At 37.7% G+C, this 16,157-nt stretch overlaps 2 protein-coding genes across 2 annotated transcripts in view; both read right to left on the minus strand.

The window, feature by feature from the left end:
- Positions 1–6,426, minus strand: part of ppil2 (peptidylprolyl isomerase (cyclophilin)-like 2) — a 32,688-nt gene extending 26,262 nt beyond the window's left edge. The window contains exons 1-9 of the mRNA XM_078251417.1: positions 6,281–6,426; positions 6,024–6,073; positions 4,963–5,008; positions 3,527–3,589; positions 2,488–2,539; positions 1,415–1,466; positions 896–987; positions 334–423; positions 153–228 (exon numbers count right to left, since the gene is read on the minus strand). Of these exons, the coding sequence (XP_078107543.1) occupies positions 153–228; positions 334–423; positions 896–987; positions 1,415–1,466; positions 2,488–2,539; positions 3,527–3,589; positions 4,963–5,008; positions 6,024–6,073; positions 6,281–6,312 (553 nt within the window). The 5' untranslated portion in view covers positions 6,313–6,426. The remainder of the gene's footprint in view (positions 1–152; positions 229–333; positions 424–895; positions 988–1,414; positions 1,467–2,487; positions 2,540–3,526; positions 3,590–4,962; positions 5,009–6,023; positions 6,074–6,280) is intronic.
- Positions 6,427–7,057: 631 nt separating this feature from the next.
- On the minus strand, positions 7,058–15,104 carry LOC144518616 (STAM-binding protein-like A). The gene is given in 11 exon segments (XM_078251418.1): positions 7,058–8,081; positions 8,619–8,718; positions 8,882–8,994; positions 10,239–10,376; positions 10,964–11,088; positions 11,285–11,429; positions 11,431–11,685; positions 12,158–12,253; positions 12,504–12,579; positions 12,884–13,108; positions 14,632–15,104. Coding segments are annotated over 10 exon segments (1,311 nt in total). The 5' UTR covers positions 13,090–13,108; positions 14,632–15,104; the 3' UTR covers positions 7,058–8,024.
- Positions 15,105–16,157: the final 1,053 nt, after the last annotated feature.

A 16,157-nucleotide genomic window follows, 5' to 3' on the forward strand; every position in this document is an offset into this window, starting at 1 on the left:
AAGGAAATGATTTAACCAAAGCACCTTCATATTCCATAAAGATTCAACTCCAAATTGAAGTTACTCCTGATTCCGGTTTAAAAGTAAATTCCCCACGATTCCCCATAACAAATAGTAACTTAACAAACTGTTTGATTGGTTTGATTACCCACCAGGATCCAAAACCTTCAGGTTGTTTTTTACGTGGAAGAAGTCAGAAACATTGAATTTATCCAGGTTTGTGGGGTCCTACAAAGACAAAACAAAAACAAAAAAATGATTAAACAAGATTCTTTTCCTGAAATAATGTGCTTTCAACTTTGCAAACCAAACCAAAACAAAGCAAAAACCCACCTGAAGTACTATGATGTCCTTTCTGGTGAATTCTTCGTCTGTCAGCAGATCTTTAAAACTTTTGGTCTTAATGTTGAGTTGCTCAACAGCCTAGAGTAGAAACAGAAATATTTAAGAAAACAAAAGCCTCTCTTGGCACACACTTAAGATCACCAATGTAATGAAAAGGGAAAATAAAGTTTATTTTATGGTCATTTTATTTATTCTTCATTGTCACTCAAACTGCTTGACATAGACATTCATTTCTGCTTGTTTTCTATTAAGGGGTTTTCAAAATCTGAGACTATGGGCCTCCCTTCAGACAAACCTTAAAACAGGTGTGCCCCCCCGTGTAATCCTCAATTTGCAGGGAGAAACATTTGTTATACACAACAAATTCAGTGTGATGTAAGGCAGCATCTTGTGAGCCCATGTGGGCATCTGCACCGTATTCACACGAAAATCAATAACATTTGTGTGTGTGTGTGTGTGTGTGTGTGTGTGTGTAATTTTAGCCATGGATCTGTTTTACAAAAGTATTTGTGTGAGGATCAATGCAGGGAAAGTGTGCGAGTTCACCAACCTCATAAGAAAACACATTGCCGGTGACCTTGATGGCAACGAAGTGAGAATTATTTGTGAAGACGTTGTACAGAACAGGGCAGTGATACTTTCCTAGAAGAAAATGAAAAGAGAATCAGAAACAAGCAGAGCGCCAGAGTCGCTTTGAATCTGCTACGGGCTGTAAACTCATCTCCTCCAGAAGTCAAGAAATGCCTCATATAATGTGCTCCCTGCCAAATGATATCACCTCTCCCACATCTTCCTCCTCTACTTGCTTTAATTTGCTCTTATCTACCCAAAAGAAATTACCCTTTAAAGCTCTAAGTCTAATTTTCTTTTTCGAGCCGCTCTTACACACACACACACAGCAGGGCAGTAAGATAAGAGAGGCTTTGACCTTTTTATGCCAAAACTACTGGCTGATTTTGGTGATTAGAATCAGGATTATTAAGCTCTAATGACAACATCAACTTATTATCCCCCTAGTTTCTATGTGAATCCTCAAAGGTTAAAGTACATTTAACACATGCATATTTACCATCGTTGTTCTTGGCAAAGTTGAGTTTGATGAGGGACTTTGCTTCCAGTTTCTGTAGGAAAGATGAAGGCAAAAAAAAACTGAGGCATAAAAACATAATGGTAAAACATTTCCCCTTATCGTTCCATTACATTCTCACAGGTCATCTTTGTGGACTTCTCTACTTTTGGAATCTTTTAAACTGTGAACCAGAGCTGAAGTTTTTCAAGCTCTGACATTTTTCAGTTGTTATATTCAGCTATTCAATAGGAAGACAAGTTCTTCACCTGAACAACTCATAACCAGTCTTGTATTAAAGTACTTGAAAGCAATACTTGAATAAAAGTACAAGTATCTTACCAGAAAATGACTTTGGTAGGAGATAAAGACACCTTTTAGAATATTACTTGAGTAAACGTCTTAAAAGTATCTGATTGTACTTAAGTATCAAAAGTAACTTTCTGATATTAAATGTACTTAAGTATTAGAAGTAAAAGTTCAAAATAAAACTTTGATTATGAACTTTATGGCCAAAAGGTGTGTAACGTTATCGTCGATGTATTCATCGTCTGTTACGTTGGCTCCAGAGTAGTTATTATACTATCAGTTATTATGCTTCCTCCTCTTCTTCTTCAGTTTTGGCCTGTTTTTTTGCCACAACAAACAGGCATTACATCACCAACTGGAATGGAGCGTGCATTATCTTGCAATCTAGGAGCAATGAGTACCCAAACCTGCTTTTTTCCATTTCTTCTGATTTTATTTTGTGGTAACGACTAACTAAGATGCTTAGGGGAAATGTAGTGAAGTAAAAGTAAAAGTGTCTGCAAGTATTATTATACTTGTGGTACATTTTGTGGGGCCTCTAAAATTGGGGTTTTAAAAGTTACATGAAACGTCTCATTTTGGTAGCTTGTGTGAACTAAAAAGATTTAGCAATTTAAATTTCAAACGTTTTGTGGCTGCACCAAATTATTAAATCTTTCAATTAATCTCTCAATAGTTTAGTCTATAAGATACTATAACATATTACAATATTCAATTTACAATTATGTAAAATCCAGAAAGTAGTATGATGTCTGTTGTTTGCTCACCTCTCCAGAGATCGGATTAGTACCAAACTTCTTGATCCATGGGACAATGCTCCTGAAACACAAGGTAGAAAGGAAGTGGTCTTTACTTAAAGTGCTCATATTCAGGTTCATAATTGTATTTAGAGGTTGTAACAGAATAGGTTTACATGGTTTAAGTTTTCACCATATTTTTGTTGTACTACACATTGCTGCAGCTCCTCTTTTCACCCTGTGTGTTGAGCTCTCTGTTTTAGCTACAGAGTGAGGCATCTCACTTCTGTTCCATCTTTGTTGAGAGTCGCACATGCACAGTAGCTAGGTAAGGACTACTAACCATTAAGAAGCAGAGTATGAGTGTGTGCCATGCTAGCAGCTAGGAGAGCATTATAACGTGTGTTACAAAGTGACGAACATTTGTCTCTGAAGTAAAGGCTGGACTACAATAGAGCTGTTTGGAGCAGTTTGTGAACAGTGTTTTCTGTTGGAGATGGTAAGTCCCTTTGGGGTGGACTTTGGGCTTTTTCCCTTTGTAAATCTATTACATGCAAAAAAAAAAAGATTTATAACACAATAAAGGAAAGTGAAAAAGCCAAAAAGCATAATATGAGCACTTTAAGGTCAAACTAGAAGCAATCGCAATAGATGTGAGCTACAATATGTTTTCAACAACAAACACCATTCATCCTCATCTTATTTTTGGCCTTTAACAATTAGCTTTCTATGATTTCTAAAAGTTCCATGTAACAGTTGCAGAGATGTCTGAACTAGTGTTGAGTAGACAAACAAATCACGCAACAGACGGACCCATCAAAGTCCTCCTTAACAACCCTCTAGTACCAAGTCAAAGTGAGCAATAAGACACAGTTGATAGCTGATTGGTTTGGTTTGTCTAATTAGATCATGACATTTCACCGGTTTTTCTTCCCAGGTTTGTCTAGTAGCCTGCTTGGCTATTATATAAACACCCAATGACAGCTGTCAGTTAAAAGGTCGCTTATAGTCATAGTAATGCCTATTGTAAAACGTTTTTTTTCCCTCTAAATTAGCATCATCTACTTACAGCAGGTCAAAGACGACTCCCTCCTCAGTACAGACAGGATACTCAAACGGCTGCAGGGACAAGCTGAAATGTTTCAGAGAAAACACAATATGTCAAAATGGGTCAAATGGTATAAACTGTACACACTAGAGCCGACCGATAAAGGATTTTTAAGGCCGATATCGATACAAATATTTGGTGATTAAAAAATCTGATATTCTGATATATCAGATTATATTTTTTTTTTAAATCCAGAAACGCGTAACAAAACAAACAGATTTCCCTAACATTAGTTATTTATGAGTCCTCACTAAAATAATATAATAATGCAGTTTAAAAATGAACTTGTTTGTTGTATTGTCACAACAGAACATCAAAATATATTAAAGTTCTGATAAATAAAATGTATAAAAATACAATCTTAAGTTATGAAAATTAAAGTCCTTTGAACAAAAACACAATAACAACAAAAAAATCAAAGAGTGTTGCTAACAGGGACGTTGCAGAGCGACCTCTGGTGGACAAACTATACAACGCCAACACTCATAACATGGTTGAAGGGCGTTTAGTCCGTTTTTATTTTTGAAATATTCATTTATCGGCCATTATAAAGGCAGATACCGATAGTTTGTAGTTTGTACACCAATGTATTGCTCAGCAAAACTACATATCCAGCCAGATATTCATAGATTTTAGTGAAAAGATTTTCAACATCTATGCAATATATTGCTGTCACGTATCCTCTACTACTAGTGGAACAGCATGGCCAGACTCTGTCGCTGGTCTAATAGCAAGCTTATTGTACAGAATGTGGTAGAATGTCCATCTTACAAACTCATGCTGCGTAAGTTGAAACAGGGGTACCCCAGGTCTCATTCAGGTAAAAGCCCCTAAATGTTCAATTCCAATAGACCAGGCCATAGGTCAACTATGGCTCTTCAGAGTTGAGGGAGACTGAGGAGCTGTATAACAAAAAGGCTTCGGCCTGTGTCTCTCTGTCTCCCAAGGTCCCGAAATTAGATAATGTCCACAGGGAAAACATAGTTGAATAAACGCACACACCTAAGGATAGGCTCCACTGCAGTATGGTCAGGCTGACATTGTTTTCAGTCTGTGCTGAGATGTTCAGGATCGTGATTACGTTAGCATGTGTGTTTACGGCGCCCACAATATCTTTGTTTCCATTGAAGGTTCGGCTTAACTAAACACCTCCAGCATGAGTTTGAATACACCTTCAGGAAGACGGGAATTACAGAGTTGGGATGGCACTACACATAACCACATTGTTGAACTGTACAGTTTAATCCTAATTCTCCTCGATCGAGATTTCATTAAACGCTTACGTGCAAGTCGTCAAAGTCTCCCTAACCTTCCTCACGTATCCAGATTAGTGCTGCTAGAATAGACGAAAGATCTAACGCACCTCTGCTGGAGATGGTAAACAAGTCTCTTCTTACCTGCAGTGGTCAAATGGAAGCCGTCTGAAGTTTGCCTGTGGGATTTCTGAAAAAGGAAAAACATCAAATGGAATTCATTTCCATACAGTACATCCACTTGAGTTAAGAAGTAAGACATTTTCAGAAACAGTTACACTTCACATTAATTTGAAGACAGTAATGGGTGGAATCGTGGATATTAAAATAGTTTAACTAGCCTCTATCAAATTCAGCGCAGTAGGAAACACCGAGTTGCCAGTGTATTAGTTGCACCTGCTGTTTATTTTTAAACACTCCGCTCTGGCAGGAGGCTGCGGTCCATCATAACCAAAACCTCACGCATTAAAAACAGTTTCTTCCTGATTGAAGTGGACCTCATCAACAAGGCCCGGGACCCGCACTGACAGACTCTTTACCCTGACCATTGCACACATTATACATACTGTGAACTTTTGCACATGCCCTGATCAATATTTTTGCACACCCTGCACTAAACCGTACAGACTTCCTTCTTTCCCTTTCTTAAACAGTTATAATGTAATGTACGTATTTGTTATATTGTCTTTTTACATACTTTTTTTATTGTAATATATAGTCTGTATGCACAAAATACACCAAGGCAAATTCCATGCAGGTGAAAACTTATTTTGGTACTAAATATGATTTGGATTCAAATTCTGTAGCTAAAACTAATGTATTCTAATACAGTGGTTTCCAACATGGGGTTCGTGACCCCTACACGTACTCTGAAACGGGGTATTCTGCATAATAAGTACTTTTACTTTTGGTATATTTGATGCTAATACTTTTGTACCTATACTTAATTAAGATTTTGAATGCAGAACTTTGACTAGTTACAGTAGTGCACAAATACTTACAGTTACAGTATTTGTGCACTTTAGCATTGTTACTTTTACTCAAGTAAAAGATCTGAGTACTTCTTCCACCACTGGGTAAGAATAAAACAATATATAAAGACAAAGACTACACAGTAACTTCATAACTATATCTATTAGCGTTTGTTTTAACCAGGAAACGTTAACGTTGAAACTGGAATGAAAAAAATATGAAATAAAACTCACCTGATCGCTTCCCTCCATAAAAGTGTGTGTACTCTGAACATGTAATGTACCTGTAAGGCGGATAAAACACACAGACAAATAAGAGGAGAGACAATGTAACAACCTTTAATAAAGGTAAACCGAAACTAATGCTAGAAATGAGCTGCTGTAAGTTTTCTAGCTAGCTCGTTAGCAAACACTATTAGCTAGCTAGGCTAACAACAACAGTGTTGCGGTGCAACGTTAACGTTATTGTTCAGGATAACTTTGATAGTTACATTTTGTCTTTCTGGTGCTGTCGCTTCCCCATTTTGAGTTTTTGTGTAGATCTCAAAGATTATTCTGGAAAAAACGACAGACTTTAACGTCAACAACACAAACCCTTCCTCGCCTTTTTGTGACTTCCTGTTTACGTTCTACGTCGTCGTTGTCATTAACCGGATACGACTTATAACAACGGCACTCTGTCGCCCCCGCTGGATGAAGGGTTGCATTTTATTTGTTTATTAGCAAACCCCACATTTATTCCATGCATCATCATTTTGTGAGAAAAGAGTTTAACATATATTAAGAATAAAGATTTTTTTAATTTCATTTTGTGGAGAGCTCATTGCAAAAATTAATATTTGTATTAATATATTTATTTGACATGGCAATATGTATTTGAAATGACCAATGTGTTGCGATCAACATAAGTCTTCATGACCTTGGTAAAATAAAATGGATAGTTTTTGAAGGAGACTTGCCTTTTATATTTGTTTGAGACCATTTGTCCCCCAAGCAAGATGAAATAAGCACAGTACCCAAATATATAATACAGAGATATAATACAGAGTAGCAACACTGCCTGCATACCTGAGTTACAACTGGCTTTCATTTCTCCCATCACCCATTAGGTGCATAGTAATTCTGTCATAGATAGTTTAAATTCTATACTTTCCGTCTATTATTTATTTCTTTTTTCTCTCGCATGCAATCTATCTTTTTTCTACTCTATTACCATACTTTATATTTGTACCACGCAACTAACTGGACAAACATGACAAACAAAACAATGCAGAATAAATTCATCTCCAATGAGTTTATTTTGATATGACATTTAATTTAAAGTAATCTCAGAATCATGGCTAATCATTCAATTCTTCTAACAAGCGAAAGGAGCAAACAAAAATCATTAGAGGCATGATCCCTGGCCAGGTGGTTAGTAATGTGTAGTAACGTGTAGCAGAAGGTACACACGTGCACACGTCTTCTGAAGCATGGACACGTTATACAGGTACTATCAACCACTCCCCCCCCCCCAAAAAAAAAACATAAACAAAGAATAAGTCAAAGGTGGATCCATCATACTGTAAGCAGGAATTAAACTTCAAACAAAACCCTTTGTAGATAAAGGATACTTTGCAGTGATGGTGGTTGTATAGAAGAAAAAAAAAATCACACAGAGCAGTAACACTGCCTGCATACCTGAGTTACAACTGGCTTTCATTTCTCCCATTACTCATAGCACTTCAACAGCTTATGACGGAAACACACCAGTCAAAAGAACAAAGATAACAAACTTCTTGTTGCAAAATGAACAACTCAACAGCAAGTGAATGTTCTCGTTCTTGGCACTTCATCTGTCAGGCAGAACCAAACTATGATGGCATCTATGAAACAAAGGTTGGGTTAACAGACAGACAAACACACATTTTTATTAGTAACAGTAGTAAGGAAGTAGAGCATATACTGACAAAAACAGAGGGGTTAAAGAGCCAGTCAGTAAAGTGGATCGTAGTTGTTTGCTTGCAAAGTGCAATAATATGTGGATTTCTATTCTCTAAGAGAGCAAAAAAAAAAAAAAAAAGGTTCACAATGTTGTTCCCTTTGAGAACAAATGAAGTCCATATAAACGGTAACTTGTGGCCGGCATTTGCTCAGTACTGTCCTGAAAATAAAAGTAGTGTTTTTGAATAAAAGAAGTGAAATGTCTGCAGGTTCATAAAACAGTCTTTGAGTTTTCTGGTGCAAAAAGAAAAATCACCGCAAATCCATCATGGTTACAGTGTCATTGGTGATGTTGACATGTCCCGCGTGCTGAAAAGGAGAAACAGATTGGAGTTAGAGTCCGAAAAAAACAAGCAACACTGCTGTACTGCTTGTACAAAATATATGCATTATTTTCCCACATTAATGGGGGCCATTATTGAGAAGGTACACAAATGAAAAAACAATGGGAAAAAAATGAAAACCCTTTCCTTTTTTTAAGAACCTACCTAAGAAAACAGACTGCCCATATTTAGAAAAAACAGAAAGACAGATATAGATGGTAGACACCACTAAAGTGAGAAAAGATATATTGTTTTGAATTTAGGAGATCAGACTCATTAAAACAAGATAAAAGGTCTGCCTATGGCCAACAATTATCACACTTGTTCCCAGTAGTTTTCCTTGTCTCACTGGATCAGACAAATTGTGCACTAAAATCACGAAACTAATATCAAGAAAGTTATACTTATTAGACTCCAGTAAACTGATGAAATAAACCAATTTGAAACAGAAACAATGAAATATATTTTTCCCCGCAAGAAATATTTCAGTAAGAGATAAAACTGCAGGTAGAGGTGTACTCACTGTAAATAGAGGGGGCTCTTTGCTGTGAGGATGAAAGCCTTTCTGTTTACATGTGGAGATCTCATCTGTTCCTCGATCCGTCAACTTGAAGTAGCCGATTCTGGGACAAAACACAAATCACACACAGTCACACGTTAGCATATGACTTAAGAAAAATACACTGGTGGCATGCTGACATGACAAAACGCATGTAACGATGGGTAACGAGACTGAGCCCCCCCCCCATCTAGTGTTTGTAAAGACAAGACACCAGCTCAACTCACTCGTTAAATTTAGGCGAGCAGACGATAGCGATGGCCTCCGGCAGCATCATCTGGTAGGAGCAGTGTGTGTGGAGGTCGACGCTGGACAGGAAGGCCGTCTGTGTGGGGTGAGTCTGGGAAGCACACAGTGGACATACTTTAGTTTCCCTCAACTGGTTATCAATGCACGTGTAAGACATACTGTATGCTTCCTTGTTCCTCTTCTTCTATTTATGTTGTAGACAAAAAGTAAGGGCACAGGCGTTATACGTAAATATACAAGTGTACAAATACAAATAAGCTAAAGTTCAACAACTATAAAATCAATCATGTGTAGATTGTTGATATAATAACTCAAGCTCTGTGGTTACATGGGCCGGGTGATAGTCTAAAGTTAAATTTTTTTTTTCTTTTGTGGAAATAAATCATAATAACAAAATTTTTTTAGTATAATGTATAAAGATAATTTTGCTAAATTCTGTTGCAGCAAGTACCAAGATAAGTAAAGCATTCTATTTTACGTGTGAAGAGATTTGTCTTATTTTATTTCACTGCATTTAAACATCAGTTTGATTACATTGTAAGTCATTTTGATCGCAATATCTATCAACATCTAAACAAATATTTATTTTAATATTGTGATATTGAATTGAGTCACATTGATACATTCTCATGAGTTTGACTTCACTATTTATTTAAAACGTAACATATCCTGTTCCTGTATCGCATTATTGTTTAATGACAATGTCTTCGATGCTTGAAACGGTTTCTCCGATCAAGTTCCACTGTAGCAGCATTAAGAAAATCTTAATTCGGTGTCATAGCAGGAATACACACTACACGTTACATTAAAGTGTATTAAAATCTCCACATCTTTTGGATTATCATCTCTGTGCATTACACATATTCTGTATACTTTATATTATGAACTTTTGCACATGCCTTGCACAATATTTTGCACAGTCCTGCACAGCTCTTCATTTTAAAAACAGACGTACTGTGCATTTTTTTTTTAAATAATATTTTCTACATTTCTATTGTCGATTTTATTTTATTATATTATACTGATATAATAATATATTTTCTTGACTGTTGCAGTACTTGCTTTAATCTTTTATTTTCTCGTACTATGTGTATTGTTATGCACCAAAACACCAAGGCAAATTTCTTGTATGTAAAAACCTACTTGGCAATAAACCCGATTCTAAACGAGCAAAAACACAAATATGGGATTCACGGCATCGCGTGCTCTCTTCATGTTTCTTTAGAGGGATTATTTCCTTTACGGTACAGCAGCCTGTACGCCCTTTGTGGTTTACACAAGGCAAGAAGGTGATTATTTGACAGCAGTGGCCAGAATTTGCCCATCTTTACTCACATGTATCCAGCCCAGGGTGATGAGATCATACTGGTCCTGTATAAGGAAGAGTTCCTCCTCATTTTCTGTGTCACAATAGTCCGGTCCACCACTCTGCTTTGGTACGATGACGTGGGTTACGGTAAACGCATTTCTGGTCTGGAACAAACACAAAAAAAAACGTCACACTATTACAATCCTTTAAATGATGCATACAGTAGTAACCGTCTGCCAAAATGCTATCCAAGGACTTAATTAACAGAGCACTAACTGGTTTGCTGCTGGCAAAAAAAACCAAAAAAATTCTCGGCCATACTCATTAAAAAGTGATAAGCACTTTAAGTTAAACTGACCAGCAAATGATATAATTCAAACAAAAGCCACAGCGGAACTGGAACAGTGAGAGAAGTCTCAGATTATGTTCTGCCCCTCTGGGGTGGGAGCTCAGCTGATGTCTCAGTTTTGAAATCCACATACATTACATATGAATATGAATTATGGAAAACATCCTGAAAAGGCAAGGTTTTATTTTCATAATAAACTCTTTAACTATCTCCATTCAATGATGCAAAATCTTAAGTTTCACTGATGATTAAAACTCAGAATTTAAAGACACAATGAAGAAACATTTTATTATATTATACTTTTTTTTTATCATCTCATTTATACTCCTTTTTATGCTTCCTATTCAGAAGGTGCGTCAATAATTTTTGTATCAACACAGTGGCCGTGTTTCAGAGTCTTACCAGTTTGCCACACAGGATGCCACAAGTTTCAACAGCGCGGCTTGTGTTAGCCTCGGCTAACCTCAGGAAGCTCCGGCACAGCTCAGCAGGAACAGCCAACTGCCGAAGGGCATCCACCATTGTATCTGCAAAAACCATGTAGATGAAAAGACAAAGTTAGATTCTTGTGATGTTCTAAACCAAGGCATGGTGCAAGCAGGAAATGAACTAGGTCAGGGGGAAAGAAAACAGCTCAGAAGTATAAATACTTTAATGCAGGAGTAGGGCAGTATTTAAATCCTCGGAAGGCCGGCCCCTCGTGTGTGAAAAAGATTAACTCACTGTTGTTCCCTGGGCTGACCAGAAACCCGGGCTTGAGCGACCGGTCGACGGTGGGCAGGCTGGGGGCAGGTGTGCTGTTGGTTGCAGGAGGGAAATTGGATTGGTGGTTGGTGCCGCCAGACAGGCCCCCTGGGCTCTGTGGGGGGGGTGGGGGAGATTTGTGGGGGGCCCTGAATGCCTGGAAGGAGGGGCATGTCAGGGGAAGGCGTGGCGGGCGTTGCGAACTCCAAGAGCACGCGCTGGCGTTCCTTCTCCAGCTCCTGGCGGCGGATCATCACCTCGAAGGCACTGAACTGCTCTTGCTCCCGCTGCCGCTGCTGCATCTTGGCCACGCGCTCCCGCTCTGCATCCAGTGCGCGCTGCTTGGACTGCTCCTGCGCCAAGGCCTCCTCCTCCGCTTTCTGAGGACATCGAAAACACATCGCACAAGTTTGTCTTCAAGGTCTCCTCTTTTTTCTTCTATCGTTCTCCTACAACAGCAGTTCGGTTGCAGAGAAATTCAGGTGCGGTGTAATTTGATTTCAACTTTATATCTGTTTCAATCACTGTCACACAAAATGTGACTTTTCAAGGTTAATGTCATTGTTTCGGTCCATTTACTCTGTTAATGAAGAAATGTGCCATTCATTACAACCGTGGTATGCAGTTTCTGATTAATGTTTCACTCCATTTAGGGTTCGTGTCAACACACTGTAAAATCAGTGTACAATGCTTGCTGTATTGTAAATGTATTAGATACTTTTTACATTATGTTTAATGTCTAACCAAAATATGGTTCTTTGAGTGTCAAAATGCATTAACTAAAAAAGCAATTGCTACAAGAGACTGTTAACGGATTTATAACAGCGGGAAAGAAGTTAACAGACAGTTTACCTTTTTGACAAGATGTTGTGCATACTCTTGTTCAAATCTCAGCAAAAGAGCTTTTTTCAGAATCTCTGCTTGCGGAAAAGCAACATCCTTCAGTTTCTGGAGAAGACAGAAAAATGGTTTGCTTAGTTATTTCCTTAAAAACAATTAAAATATGTAATATAGGAGAGTAAAAACATTTTTTGAGGTCAGGTGTCCTCTACACTTCTGCCATCGGCAGGGTTTAATGGGTGAGTGGGGTAAATGTATATTCTCTGCATTGCATATGTACTACTGGACGCAAGTTAATTCCTTGCTCTCCTTTGAGAAAATGAAAAGCATTTGATCAGTATAAACACTGTATGCCTACCTTTAGTGTGTCCTTCTTCTCAGGAATGTTAGCGGTCTTGTACTCCCGATGTTTGGGAAGTCTTTCTATAAAGAGACTTCGTAAAAAGTAAAAAATCTTGTTATTAACTTAACTTAATCACTTTTGTTTATGCTTGCTCTGAGAATGCTTGTTCAAAACTATGGCCCAAAAATTGTAATTCAGAGAAATGACAGACTACATAGACTGGTTGGTTTCCTGAAAACAAAAACTACTCATCGTTCATCGGCGGCATCACAAAATAGAGAAAGGACATGCTGAAGTCACTCTGTTCAATTAATGTACCAAATATAATCAAACAAATAAAATCTCATTACAAGCTGATCAACAGCTCAGTCCAGCCTATCACCGTAGACACTTACGTGATATATTTATTATAAAGGACGAAGGCGCTCTCAATGTTGCCCTCCTCTGCGTAGATGCGAGCCATGCGGATCATCTCCATGCCGGAGCGGAAATAGCGGCGCGGGGGCACATCATCATTAACTTCGACTGAGCTTCCCTTCTTGGTCAGAGCGCGGACCCGCTCCTCCGGCTGCAGACTGACGTTAGTGTGGTCCGCCATCATGACAGCTCAACCTGGAACACTGAGAGGACAAGCTGAAGATTTAATACTGTATTCAGTGGAGTCTGCAACTTAACGCTGTGGTGATAAACCTGAAGCATGAACACTGCCAGCCAAAAAGCTTTTCCATCACTGGGTTATTATTATATTTGACTGCTGCTGTAACACAGTAATTTCCCAGTTTGGGATTAATAAAGTCCATCTATGTATATATCCATCTATCTATTCAATCCTTACTTAGAATACATTTCTGTAAAACAAATGCCCCAACTTAGATTTTGATTACTTCATAATTTAAGTGTCCGTTTGTTTGTTTTTTTTAACTTTCTGACTCACTGTATCCCTGTAAGCAATGTAAATAGTTTCAGTATAAAGTACTGAGGGATCTGTCTCTTAAACTTCTGCCACCAATTTCTGAACCTCAATAACAATATTTTTCCACAGTCAGTTTTCATTGAAATCAGTTACAACAAGTAATACAGTCAATGCAGGATATCTGCTGAACAAAAACACATTGAAAAACCAAAAACTATCTGCATGGCATCCCCACAATGGGTGAGAATTGTTTTGTTTGGTGTGATTTGGGTGAACTCAACTGACCCCTTTGGCGTAGCAGACAACATACTGTATATTTGTGTTACTGTTGATGTCAAACAGTGCGTTTGAGTTCATAATACTGATCCAAGAGACACGTTTTCTTCCAGTTTCAATGCCTTTCAATGGTAATCAAATGTTTATTATGAATTCAATTTGTCAGGAAACAACAAATGATGCTGAAATATTAGTGGTCAAAAATACTTCAAACCTAATATGGCTATGATGTGTTGATACGAAGGCTTCATAATTCATTCTTAAGTGCGGTATGCATGTATGTTTTTAGTCAATCAATTCAGTATGTGTGCAAAACCACACAATATGCTGTACAAAGTAGCACAAAGAGGCAGTGTTTCTCTCTTCATACCCTGTATTGAGTTTATTAAGAAAAAAACAATGACTCTGCTGCGGAGGGTCCATTTGGTATGAGTTGAGGTTTTTGACTCTTTATTGATCAAATGAAGACAACTGTGAGAACGCTTCATCAGCATGCTGACTAATAGTCAGATGGCTTGTATGGATGGCTGCCATGATTCTTGGCTAGCCGGTTCAACACAGGAAAAAAAAAAAAAAAAGTTGAAAAAGATTACAATTTTTCATCCTCTCTCTATCAAGCAAAAACCATGCATCTCCAAAATGTGTTGATTTGGAATGTTTGTAATGAACTATAGGATGAAGTGTTCCTTTATGTGTTGAGAAAATTCTCCTACTTCTTAAATGTAATAAACTATTTAATAAGCCTCTTGGATCAGCTGGAAAATGCATCATCGCCAAGCTGAAAACAGGGCTCTTTTTTTCTGACACCATGAAAAGTTGACTTTTAAGAGATAACGTGGTTCTCGCATGACAGTGACGCTAGAAACAGGGTATTATACAATATGATGCATTGCTGTAGATTAAACTACCCAACAGTAACCTAATAAAAGAGTTAACAGTTATCACCAGACTTACTGTTTATTTATCATCTACAGATTCTGTGTCACCCAGACAATGTCCAGCTGCAGATGCGCAACTATGGGCCCTTTTCAGCTTAAGTAATGACTCACATAACATTACTATCACCTCATGTAGAAACCTCCTGGTCTACTGACATGCTCTGGGTGTCATACAAATATGTTTTCCTCTCCATGAGCTCTTGATACCTAGCTAGCCCTGTCACTAAAGTGACCAATGCCTCTCAACGACGTCGCGTTAGCCACGCTAATTTAGCACAGCACCGTGAGTTTAAAACGGTTAATCAGCTAAACGCCACTGAGAAACTTTGTCTTCATTCTTCACCTACCTGATCGAGCTGTAAACTGAAGCTCCCAGAGGTCTACATATAGCTAAATCAAAATACGATCGAATTACAGAGTCCTAGCACAAATTGCTTCAGTGGGGCTGCGCCTACAGCATCTGTGGCTACTCTTCCGCAATCTAAACAACTTCCGCCTGACGCATCACACGCACACGTCACCAGGGAGTCGGAAAATACATCCATGGAAAATATCGATATGCTATCGATTTCTTTGTTGATAGCTTTCTCGCTTTCGGTGTGAGAGGTCCCGGGTTCCTGGACGAATTACTGTAATATATTCCTCATCTTTATTATGCATGTGTGCAAAATTCACTGTTGCTACCTTAATTGTCTAATCAAAGATATGTGTTCATAATCTTGAAATAAGTAAAAAACGGAACAACAAACAGCATCTTCTGAAATATAGTCGAATATAAGTATTTCCAACATTGTGTAAACGGAATAAAATCCATACTTTTAAATGTTCTTGCATAAAAAAGACAAATAAAATTAAACTTTCCTCTCTGAGGTCCATACATGGCTACTAAATTACTCCATTACAATTACCAATTATTAATAGCTGCTACGAGAACAAAAATAATCTACATATTCTATTGTCATTCTATATTCAATAATCTCTTATTTGTATCAAAATGTAATCCCAATCGTCTGTTGGGTAAATTTAATTTAACATTTTAAAGTTGACCTCTTTTACCTTAGGAAGAAGTGGAAATGAGATATAACTCTTCCTTATTTTCTTAATCTTCAAATTAAAAATAAATAAATATATATATATATATATAATTTTATTTTATTTTTTGTATATATATATATTCTTCTTACTGGGTTAGGGTAATACTCTAACCCAACTCTTTAATATAATATTTCTAATTGCTTTGTTGGTACATTTCTAGTCACGGACATTCCTTCGTCGCAGAACTGAAACGAGGCGTTATGGAAGATGGTCTTGCAAAGCTACGCCAAGGTGGCGCCTTTTGGTCACTGCATGGACGCCTGGCCAAACCTAGCGCGCGAATGCTATTGAAGGGAGGGTCTTGCCTAGAACTGCAGTTGGATCCATAATAACGCACGATGGTCAAAAACTATAATAAGCATAAACAAATTAAAACAATCAGATTTTCAGAGGCCTTAAAGCCATGGTTAAACAAGCACCGTACTTTTAAATTGTGACTGACCTATT

The sequence above is a fragment of the Sander vitreus genome, chromosome 5 (genome assembly GCF_031162955.1).
Source record: "Sander vitreus isolate 19-12246 chromosome 5, sanVit1, whole genome shotgun sequence".
NCBI classification, from domain to species: Eukaryota; Metazoa; Chordata; class Actinopteri; order Perciformes; family Percidae; genus Sander; species Sander vitreus.